General features: G+C 48.9%; 1 protein-coding gene across 1 annotated transcript in view; it reads left to right on the top strand.

Annotated features, from left to right (window-relative positions):
- Positions 1 to 12,500, top strand: part of LOC138851619 (glycine receptor subunit alpha-2-like) — a gene marked incomplete at its 3' end in the record, with an annotated part of 94,743 nt that overhangs the window by 31,895 nt on the left and 50,348 nt on the right. Inside the window, exon 4 of the mRNA XM_070080920.1 lies at positions 9,040 to 9,263. Within this exon, the coding sequence (XP_069937021.1) occupies positions 9,040 to 9,263 (224 nt within the window). The remainder of the gene's footprint in view (positions 1 to 9,039; positions 9,264 to 12,500) is intronic.

Raw genomic sequence — 12,500 nt, 5'->3', positions numbered from 1 at the left:
TGTCCAGATCCCTTTGTAGTTCTGCCTGGTCCTCGTCTGATTGAATTCTTCTCATCATATTTACATCATCTACAAACAGGGACACTTTGGAGTCTATTCCTTCCGTCATGTCGTTCACAAATACCAGAAACAGCACTGGTCCTAGGACTGACCCTTGTGGGACCCCGCTCGTTACAGGCGCCCACTCTGACACCTCGCCACGTACCATGACTCTCTGCTGTCTTCCTGACAGATATTCTCTGATCCATTGTAGTGCCTTCCCTGTTATCCCTGCTTGGTCCTCCAGGTTTTGCACTAATCTCTTGTGTGGAACTGTGTCAAACGCCTTCTTACAGTCCAAGAAAATGCAATCTACCCACCCCTCTCTCTCTTGTCTTAAAGCTGTCACCCTGTCATAGAACTCCAATAGGTTTGTGACACAAAATTTCCCGTCCCTGAAACCGTGCTGGCTGTCGTTGATAAGATCATTCCTTTCTAGGTGTTCCACCACTCTTCTCCCTTGTGTGTGTGTGTACTCACCTACTTGTGGTTGCAGGGGTCGAGTCACAGCTCCTGGGCCCACCTCTTCGTTGGTCGCTATTAGGTCCACTCTCTCCCTGTTCCATGAGCTTTATCGTGTATGTGTGTTTGTCTGTGTGAGTCTGAAGGACTCTTGTTCCTTGGATCAAACCAATTTGAGTTCCACTTCTAGACTATCACCAGTTCACAAGTCCTGAACCATTTTCAGGCCTTTATAAAGCTGAAAGAAGAGCGAAACGTCGTAATAGGTCTCATTTCGAAAGCTTAATTCATTTACAAAGCGACACCTTCCAAAACACTCGCATGAGGGTAAAACGCCTACACTTCGACGTTTCCCCCTCACATCACAACCACTTCAACTACAGTTTCGCTCACGAAACAGCTTAAACAAACACATAACCCCACCCCCACCATTAGTCTGTTGTACCAGCCATGGCACTGTGGACGCTCCTCCTCTGAACAATTATACCAGAACATTGGCTGTGTATTCAATTTTTAATGGGGCCATTTTTTTCCCATTTTCACAATTGAAAACGTCGCACTTTCTCTTCTTAAAGATGCAATGTTGCCATGCTTTCACCCCCTGTACATGGGAGAACCCAGCATCCATGCAACATTCACTCTGGGTCACACTCAACATTCTGAAGGCTGCAGCGCTGACCACACTTAATGTTTTATGGGGTTTATCTCCAGGAAGAACAAAGCTGCCCTCTCCATAGTGTGGGAGCTGTGGGTGTTACTGTGGGAGCTGTGGGTGTTACTGTGGTAGCTGAGGGTGACACTGTGGTAGCTGTGGGTGTTACTGTGGTAGCTGTGGGTGACACTGTGGTAGCTGTGGGTGTTACTGTGGTAGCTGTGGGTGTTACTGTGGTAGCTGTGGGTGTTACTGTGGTAGCTGTGGGTGACACTGTGGTAGCTGTGGGTGACACTGTGGTAGCTGTGGGTGACACTGTGGTAGCTGTGGGTGACACTGTGGTAGCTGTGGGTGTTACTGTGGGAGCTGTGGGTGACACTGTGGGAGCTGGGGTGACACTGTGGTAGCTGTGAGTGTTACTGTGGGAGCTGTGGGTGACACTGTGAGAGCTGTGGGTGACACTGTGGTAGCTGTGGGTGACACTGTGGTAGCTGTGGGTGACACTGTGGTAGCTGTGGGTGACACTGTGGTAGCTGTGGGTGACACTGTGGTAGCTGTGGGTGACACTGTGGTAGCTGTGGGTGTTACTGTGGGAGCTGTGGGTGACACTGTGGGAGCTGGGGTGACACTGTGGTAGCTGTGAGTGTTACTGTGGGAGCTGTGGGTGACACTGTGAGAGCTGTGGGTGACACTGTGGTAGCTGTGGGTGACACTGTGGTAGCTGTGGGTGACACTGTGAGAGCTGTGGGTGACACTGTGGTAGCTGTGGGTGTTACTGTGGGAGCTGTGGGTGACACTGTGAGAGCTGTGGGTGACACTGTGAGAGCTGTGGGGGATACTGTGGGAGCTGTGGGTGACACTGTGGGAGCTGTGGGTGACACTGTGGGAGCTGTGGGTGACACTGTGGTAGCTGTGGGTGACACTTTGGGAGCTGTGGGTGACACTGTGGGAGCTGTGGGTGACACTGTGGTAACTGTGGGAGTTACTGTGGGAGCTGTGGGGGATACTGTGGTAGCTGTGGGGATACTGTGGGAGCTGTGGGGGTTACTGTGGGTGTTGTCGGGGATACTGTGGGTGTTGTGGGGGATACTGTGGGAGCTGTGGGTGACACTGTGGGAGCTGTGAGTGACACTGTGGGAGCTGTGGGGGATACTGTGGGAGCTGGGGTGGTTACTGTGTGAGTTGTGGGGGATACTGTGGGAGCTGTGGGGGTTACTGTGGGAGTTGTGGGTGACACTGTGGGAGCTGTGGGTAACACTGTGGGAGCTGTGGGGGAATACCTGGAGTTTACCTGGAGAGAGTTCCGGGGGTCAACGCCCCCGCGGCCCGGTCTGTGACCAGGCCTCCTGGTGGATCAGAGCCTGATCAACCAGGCTGTTGCTGCTGGCTGCACGCAAACCAACGTACGAGCCACAGCCCGTGGGGGATACTGTGGTAGCTGTGGGGGTTACTGTGGGTATTGTGGGGGATACTGTGGGAGCTGTGGGGGAATACTGTGGGAGCTGTGGGTGACACTGTGGGAGCTGTGGGTGACACTGTGGAAGCTGTGGGGGATACTGTTGGAGCTGTGGGGGATACTGTGGGAGCTTTGGGGAAACACTGTGGGAGCTGTGGGGGTTACTGTGGGAGCTGTGATTGATACTGTGGGAGCTGTGGGGGAATACTGTGGGAACTGTGGGTGATGCTGTGGTAGCTGTGTGGGTTACTCTGGGAGTTGTGGGGGATACTGTGGGAGCTGTGGGGGTAACTGTGGGAGCTGTGGGGGATACTGTGGTAGCTGTGGATGATACTGTGGGAGTTGTGGGGACACTGTGGGAGCTGAGGGGGATACTGTGGGAGCCGTAGGTAACACTGTGGGAGCTGTGGGTGATACTGTGGGAGCTGTGGGTGACACTGTGGGAGCTGTGGGGGTTACTGTGGGAGCTGTGGAGGATACTGTGGTAGCTGTGAGTGACACTGTGGGAGCTGTGGATGACACTGTGGGAATTGAGGGTGACACTGTGGGAGCTGTGGAAGATACTGTGGTAGCTGTGGGTAACACTGTGGGAGCTGTGGGTGACACTGTGGGAATTGAGGGTGACACTGTGGGAGCTGTGGAGGATACTATGAGAGCTGTGGGGACGCTGTGGGAGCTGTGGGTAACACTGTGGGAGCTGTGGAGGATACTGTGGGAGCTGTGGGGGACGCTGTGGGAGATGAGGTGGATACTGTGGGAACTGTGGAGGATACTGTGGGAGCTGTTGTGGATACTGTGGGACCTGTGGCGGATACTGTGGGAGCTGTGGGGATACTGTGGGAGCTGTGGGAGCTGTGGCTGATACTGTGGGAGCTGTGGGGATACTGTGGTAGCTGTGTGGGATACTGTGGGAGCTGTGGGTGACACTCTGGGAGCTGTGGTGGATACTGTGGGTGCTGTGGGTGATACTGTGAGAGCTGTGGGTGACACTGTGAGAGCTGTGGGTGATACTGTGGGAGCTGTGTGGGATGCTGTGGGAGCTGTGGGAGCTGTGGGGGATACTGTGGGAGCTATGGGTGACACTGTGGGAGCTGTGGGTGATACCGTGGGAGCTATGGGAGCTGTGGTGGATACTGTGGGAGCTGTGGCTGAAACTGTGGGAGCTGTGGGGGATACTGTGGGAGCTGTGGGGGATACTGTGGTAGCGGTAGGGGATACTGTGGGAACTGTGGGGGATACTGTGAGAGCTGTACGGGATACTGTGGGAGCTGTGGTTGATACTGTGGGAGATGTGGGGTATAATGTGGGAGCTGTGGTGGATACTGTGGGAGTTGTGGTTGATGCTGTGGGAGCTGTGGGGGATACTGTGGGAGCTGTGGGGGATACTGTGGGAGCTGTGGGGATACTGTGGGAGCTGTGGGGGATACTGTGGTAGCTGTGGGGGATACTGTGGGAGCTGTGGGTGACACTGTGGGAGCTGTGGGGGATACTGTGGGAGCTGTGGGTGACACTGTGGGAGCTGTGGGTGACACTGTGGGAGGTGTGGGGGATACTGTGGGAGCTGTGGGGGATACTGTGAGAGCTGTGGGTGACACTGTGGGAGCTGTGGGTGACACTGTGGGAGCTGTGGGGGATACTGTGGGAGGTGTGGGGGATACTGTGGGAGGTGTGGGGGATACTGTGGTAGCTGTGGGGGATACTGTGGGAGGGACACAGTGAGGGATACTGTGGGAGGTGTGGGGGATACTGTGGGAGGTGTGGGGATACTGTGGGAGGTGTGGGGATACTGTGGTAGCTGTGGGGGATACTGTGGGAGGTGTGTGGGATACTGTGGGAGGTGTGGGGGATACTGTGGTAGCTGTGGGGGATACTGTGGGAGGTGTGGGGGATACTGTGGGAGGTGTGGGGGATACTGGGGGAGGTGTGGGGGATACTGTGGGAGGTGTGGGGATGCTGTGGTAGCTGTGGGGGATACTGTGGGAGGTGTGGGGGATACTGTGGGAGGTGTGGGGGATACTGTGGGAGGTGTGGGGGATACTGTGGGAGGTGTGGGGATACTGTGGTAGCTGACAGCTGACAGCTTCCTAGCTGACAACTGACAGCTTCCTAGCTGACAACTGACAGCTTCCTAGCTGACAACTGACAGCTTCCTAGCTGACAACTGACAGCTTCCTAGCTGACAACTGACAGCTTCCTAGCTGACAACTGACAGCTTCCTAGATGACAACTGACAGCTTCCTAGCTGACAACTGACAGCTTCCTAGCTGACAGCTGACAGCTGACAGCTTCCTAACTTTCAACTGACATTGAGCACTTGGGAAACAGTACGAACACCACAGAGTACAAACAACATATATATATATATATATATATATATATATATATATATATATATATATATATATATATATATATATATATATATATATATATATATATATATATATATATATATATATATATATATATATATATATATATATATATATATATATATATATATATATATATATATATATATATATATATATATATATATATATATATATATATATATATATATATATATATATATATATATATATATATATATGTTGTTTGTACTCTGTGGTGTTCGTACTGTTTCCCAAGTGCTCAATGTCAGTTGAAAGTTAGGAAGCTGTCAGCTGTCAGCTGTCAGCTAGGAAGCTGTCAGTTGTCAGCTAGGAAGCTGTCAGTTGTCATCTAGGAAGCTGTCAGTTGTCAGCTAGGAAGCTGTCAGTTGTCAGCTAGGAAGCTGTCAGTTGTCAGCTAGGAAGCTGTCAGTTGTCAGCTAGGAAGCTGTCAGTTGTCAGCTAGGAAGCTGTCAGTTGTCAGCTAGGAAGCTGTCAGCTGTCAGCTAGGAAGCTGTCAGTTGTCAGCTAGGAAGCTGTCAGGGGATACTGTGGTAGCTGTGGGGGATACTGTGGGAGGTGTGGGGGATACTGTGGGAGGTGTGGGGGATACTGTGGTAGCTGTGGGGGATACTGTGGGAGGTGTGGGGGATACTGTGGGAGGTGTGGGGGATACTGTGGGAGGTGTGGGGGATACTGTGGGAGGTGTGGGGATGCTGTGGTAGCTGTGGGGGATACTGTGGGAGGTGTGGGGGATACTGTGGGAGGTGTGGGGGATACTGTGGGAGGTGTGGGGGATACTGTGGGAGGTGTGGGGATACTGTGGTAGCTGTGGGGGATACTGTGGGATGTGTGGGGGATACTGTGGGAGGTGTGGGGGATACTGTGGTAGCTGTGGGGGATACTGTGGGAGGTGTGGGGGATACTGTGGGAGGTGTGGGGGATACTGTTTGAGGTGTGGGGGATACTGTGGGAGGTGTGGGGGATACTGTGGGAGGTGTGGGGATACTGTGGTAGCTGTGGGGGATACTGTGGGAGGTGTGGGGGATACTGTGGGAGGTGTGGGGGATACTGTGGTAGCTGTGGGGGATACTGTGGGAGCTGTGGGGGATACTGTGGGAGGTGTGGGGGATACTGTGGTAGCTGTGGGGGATACTGTGGGAGGTGTGGGGGATACTGTGGTAGCTGTGGGGGATAGTGTGGGAGGTGTGGGGGATACTGTGGGAGGTGTGGGGGATACTGTGGTAGCTGTGGGGGATACTGTGGTAGCTGTGGGGGATACTGTTGGAGGTGTGGGTGATACTGTGGGAGCTGTGGGGGATACTGTGGGAGCTGTGGGGGATACTGTGGGAGGTGTGGGGGATACTGTGGGAGGTGTGGGGGATACTGTGGGAGCTGTGGGGGATACTGTGACATTATAATCATTAACTAAACCAAAGGAATTGTTTTAAGTTTTATTACTACTTAAGTTTTATTATTACTTAAGAATTTGTGGATTAAAGCTTCCTAGCTGACAGCTGACAGCTTCCTAGCTGACAACTTCCTAGCTGACAACTGACAGCTTCCTAGCTGACAACTGACAGCTTCCTAGCTGACAGCTGACAGCTTCCTAGCTGACAGCTTCCTAGCTGACAACTGACAGCTTCCTAGCTGACAACTGACAGCTTCCTAGCTGACAACTGACAGCTTCCTAGCTGACAACTGACAGCTTCCTAGCTGACAACTGACAGCTTCCTAGATGACAACTGACAGCTTCCTAGCTGACAACTTCCTAGCTGACAACTGACAGCTTCCTAGCTGACAACTGACAGCTTCCTAGCTGACAGCTGACAGCTTCCTAGCTGACAACTGACAGCTTCCTAGCTGACAACTGACAGCTTCCTAGCTGACAACTGACAGCTTCCTAGCTGACAACTGACAGCTTCCTAGCTGACAACTGACAGCTTCCTAGCTGACAACTGACAGCTTCCTAGATGACAACTGACAGCTTCCTAGCTGACAACTGACAGCTTCCTAGCTGACAGCTGACAGCTTCCTAGCTGACAACTGACAGCTTCCTAGCTGACAACTGACAGCTTCCTAGCTGACAACTGACAGCTTCCTAGCTGACAACTGACAGCTTCCTAGCTGACAACTGACAGCTTCCTAGCTGACAACTGACAGCTTCCTAGATGACAACTGACAGCTTCCTAGCTGACAACTGACAGCTTCCTAGCTGACAGCTGACAGCTGACAGCTTCCTAACTTTCAACTGACATTGAGCACTTGGGAAACAGTACGAACACCACAGAGTACAAACAACATATATATATATATATATATATATATATATATATATATATATATATATATATATATATATATATATATATATATATATATATATATATATATATATATATATATATATATGGTGTTTGCCAAGTGCTCAATGTCACTTACTTGGTATCCAGGAGCTGTGAAAATATATGCACCTACGGATCTATTTCTTAGACCTATGCGGCCGCCTTGGGGCGCCTGCGTCGAATGACCCAAGTCAAGTCACCTGGCTAGAAGACGAAAAATAAAGTTGGAAACCCGGACGAGCAATCGCTAACATGCTAGGAAGAAGGTCTTTAAAAGGCTTGCTAAGGGCTAAGAATAGTTAAGTTAAAATACGTAAGTCAAATCAGGTCCGGTTACAGTAACATGAACCCGACACCTATAATATAAAACCAAGACAACAAGAGTGGAATTTTATAATTACAGATTTGGTGGGTGCGGAAAGTCAATTGATATCAAACTCTCTAGCAGATTTCCATGTTAACTCCCACTGGGTATGGGAACAGAAAACTGGGGAGGGGGTAGAGAGGTAACGATGCACGTCCCTTACTCAACATGCATTCAACCATTTATACTATCTCCAACAATTACTCATGCGTCCTTCTTTTCTAACTAACATTCCCCCCTGACTGTAAAGGTTTTCAACCTGACGTTTCACTTTGTTAAAATGTAGTCGATATACCTGTATCATGTTCTGATGGTGGGCAGTGTTCCAGGCTCAGAGTGTTTCCAGATCATGTAGGTGGGATTTGATAGTGGGTAGTGTTCCAGGCTCAAAGTGTTTCCAGAGCATATAGGTGGGTTTTGATGGTGGGTAATGTTCCAGACTGAAAGTGCTTCCAGATCATGTAGGTGGGATTTGATAGTGGGTAGTTTTCCAGGCTCAAAGTGTTTCCAGAGCATATAGGTAGGTTTTGATAGTGGGTAATGTTCCAGACTGAAAGTGCTTCCAGATCATGTAGGTGGGATTTGATAGTGGGTAGTGTTCCAGGCTCAAAGTGTTTCCAGAGCATATAGGTAGGTTTTGATAGTGGGTAGTGTTCCAGGCTCAAAGTATTTCCTGGTTATGTCTACCTGGAGTCTACCTGAAGTCTACCTGAAATGTGTTTCTGGATCAACACCCCCGTGGCCCAGACCTTGACCAGACCTCCCGGTGGATTAGGGCCTGATCAACCAGGCCGTTACCACTGGCTGCACGTAGGGCAGGTGTCTTTCAAAGTGATCCATCTACAATACTCTCGCAGAACCTGAGTGGGGCTCCCCTCCTGCCAGCAGTAAGAGCCTGGTTGATCAGGTAGCTAGACTCGACAGGTATAATTCTGAAAAGTACTTACACATCAAGACTTCGTAATTTCATATCGTTGAGTATAACGTAGACTGTGTTGACGTAGGTTAGGTAAGCATCGTCAGGAAACAGGACAAGTGTTTCCTGACGCGGGTCTTAGATAATGACCCGCGACTGATGCTTTTGGTCACCTGACCGAGGCCTTCCGCTGGCTTACCGGTCCACCTTTTTAAAAACTATGGTCATATGCCTAACCATTTATCTGGTTGACGTATATAAGAGAACAAAAAGGCACAATACCGTGCTTACGACGATGTTTCGGTCCGACTTAGACCATTTACAAAGTCACAGTGACTTCGTAAATAGCCCAAGTCCAAGACTTACAATCTTTCTTTATTACGACAAATATCACAAAACGTAACTTATATATATATAAATCTCTCCTTTCCAGGATTACCAGGTAGATATTTACCTGAGGCAGACGTGGGTAGACGAGAGACTCAACCACGCAAACATCACTCAACCACTGGACCTGAACGACCCTAACCTGGTGAAGGGTATCTGGAAGCCGGAGGTGTACTTCCCTAACGCCAAGCATGCTGAGTTCCAGTTTGTTACTGTACCTAACGTCCTGGTCAGGATCAACCCCAAGGGTGTTATATTTTATATGTTAAGGTGAGTATATTGCCTTCGTTGTAGTGTGTGTGTGTGTGTGTGTGTGTGTGTGTGTGTGTGTGTGTGTGTGCCAGTAAATCTATAAAAATTCTTTCTTCAAGTTTTTGAATGGTCTTCCGAACTTTAGTGTTCACGTCTGGATCCATGATGCTATTACTGTTGGTGTGCATTCTTAGTAATACACTGAGTGTTACACTCACCCTCAAGGAAATTCTTTACTCTCCGATATTTCCAACATATCTCCTCCCATGCTGTACTCTGTGTCCGATCTTCCCTCACTTGCATATGTGTAGGTTGAACTCAACAAGCACCTCCGTCTCCTCAGGTCTCCCTCGAGTTTATCGCTCTCCTCATTTCATTCTTCCCATTAACTTTATATCACCAGCAAACAGAGAGACACAGGAACCTGGCAGATTCATCACGTCAACCCAGTGAAAAGCAGGGGTGCAGTGGGCACAATAAGGGAACCCTGTATCAACATCCGTGGCCCCAGACTACTGAACACCTTGCCAGAAAATATCAGAAACACTGCTGGGACAAGTATCTTCAGCAGACCCGGTCTTGACCAGACCCGGTCTTGACCAGACCCGGTCTTGACCAGACCCGGTCTTGACCAGACCCGGTCTTGACCAGATCCGGTCTTGACCAGACCCGGTCTTGACCAGACCCGGTCTTGACCAGACCCGGTCTTGACCAGACCCGGTCTTGATCAGACCCGGTCTTGACCAGACCCGGTCTTGACCAGACCCAGTCTTGACCAAACCCGGTCTTGACCAGACCCGGTCTTGACCAGACCCGGTCTTGACCAGACCCGGTCTTGACCAGACCCGGTCTTGATCAGACCCGGTCTTGACCAGACCCGGTCTTGACCAGACCCGGTCTTGACCAGATCCGGTCTTGACAAGAACCGGTCTTGACCAGACCCGGTCTTGACCAGACCCGGTCTTGACCAGACCCGGTCTTCACCAGACCCGGTCTTCACCAGACCCGGTCTTGATCAGACCCGGTCTTGACCAGACCCGGTCTTGACCAGACCCGGTCTTGACCAGACCCGGTCTTGACAAGACCCGGTCTTGACCAGACCCAGTCTTGACCAGACCCGGTCTTGACCAGACCCGGTCTTGACCAGACCCGGTCTTGACCAGACCCGGTCTTGACCAGACCCGGTCTTGACCAGACCCGGTCTTGACCAGACCCGGTCTTCGCCAGACCGTGCCACGGGGGCGTCGGCCCCCCAAACCCTCTCCAGGTATACTCCTCCAAGCGCCAGATCACCCAGCCTGTGATGGATATATGAGGCAGAGGGCCTCAGCAGCAACAGCCTGATTTACTAGGCTAGCACCAGACGAGCCTGGACCATGGCCGGGCTCCGAGAGTGGAAAGACTCTCATTAAAGGTATATATATGTTAAAAACAGCAGAGGTCCTAACACTGATCCTTGAGGGACCCCGCGCCTCTCTCCCTCCCATGCTAATATCTCATCTTTTCTCAGTAAATGTTAATTTACAGACATTACAATTATTGGGTGTTTAAAAGGCTTTTAAACCATTACATTTACTGGGTGTTTAAAAGGCTTTTAAACCATTCCATTTACTGGATGTTTAAAAGGCTTTTAAACCATTCCATTTACTGGGTGTTTAAAAGACTTTTAAACCATTCCATTTACTGGGTGTTTAAAAGGCTTTTAAACCATTCCATTTACTGGATGTTTAAAAGGCTTTTAAACCATTCCATTTACTGGATGTTTAAAAGACTTTTAAACCATTCCATTTACTGGGTGTTTAAAAGGCTTTTAAACCATTCCATTTACTGGATGTTTAAAAGGCTTTTAAACCATTCCATTTATTGGGTGTTTAAAAGGCTTTTAAACCATTCCATTTACTGGATGTTTAAAAGGCTTTTAAACCATTCCATTTATTGGGTGTCCAAAAGACATTTGTTGTGCAGGGAATTACAAGTTAATTCATCGCACAAAAAATGTTCTCACATAACACAAGTGAACAAAATATTTTAATAAATTTGTGAAAAATATCACGATATTTGAACAGTGTTCACTGAACCTTGATTAATTCTTGGGAGTTTTGTATCCGCGTTTGACTATGTGGGAATGTTCACAGTTCATCACCAGTGTGAACCTTCACTAATGTTCACAGTTCATTATCAGTGTGAACCTTCACTAATGTTCACAGTTCATCACCAGTGTGAACCTTCACTAATGTTCACAGTTCATCACCAGTGTGAACCTTCACTAATGTTCACAGTTCATTATCAGTGTGAACCTTCACTAATGTTCACAGTTCATCACCAGTGTGAACCTTCACTAATGTTCACAGTTCATTATCAGTGTGAACCTTCACTAATGTTCACAGTTCATCACCAGTGTGAACCTTCACTAATGTTCACAGTTCATTATCAGTGTGAACCTTCACTAATGTTCACAGTTCATCACCAGTGTGAACCTTCACTAATGTTCACAGTTATACTGAAAGGTTTCAATCTTATCAACTTACGTACGTTATACTGAAATATTTCGATCATCCCACTACACCTCATCTGACAGCTGTCTGTTCAGATACTGTCATTTTATACTAACATAAGAATGGTGATTCCTCCATTTCCTGACAATTCTGTGACTGAAAAAAAATACTTTCTAACATCTCTGTGACTCATCTGAGTCTTCAACCTCCAATTGTGACCCCTTGTTGCTGTGTCACATCTCTGGAATATCCTGTCTCTGTCCACTTTGTCTATTCCTTTCAGCATTTTATATATTGTTATCATGTTCCCCTTATCCCTCCTGTCCTCCAGTATTGTCAGATTGATTTCCATTAACCTCTCCTCGTAGGACATACCCCTTAACGCCGGGACTAGTCTTTAATTTCCTGATGTGTTGACCAGGTGTGGGTTACATACTAGTGCTGTATACTCCAATATAGGCCTGACGTACACGGTGTAGAGTCTTGGATGATTCCTTACTGAGGTGTCGAAACATTATTCTTAGGTTTGCCAGTCGCACATGTTCTGCAGTAGTTATTTGGTTGATGTGCGCCTCGGGAGATGTGCTCGGTATTATACTCACCCCAAAATCCTTTTCTTTGAGTGAGGTATGCAGTCTTCGGCTCCCTAGCCTGTACTCCGTCTGTGGTATTCTCTCACTTTCTCCAATGTGCAACGTGTTTAGATCCCTTTGCATTCCCATCTGATACTCACCCATTTGATTTCTTCGCGTTAGCTTCA

The sequence above is a fragment of the Cherax quadricarinatus genome, unplaced genomic scaffold, assembly GCF_038502225.1.
Source record: "Cherax quadricarinatus isolate ZL_2023a unplaced genomic scaffold, ASM3850222v1 Contig1255, whole genome shotgun sequence".
Lineage (NCBI taxonomy): Eukaryota > Metazoa > Arthropoda > Malacostraca > Decapoda > Parastacidae > Cherax > Cherax quadricarinatus.
This window is presented reverse-complemented; position numbering and strand designations above follow the sequence as displayed.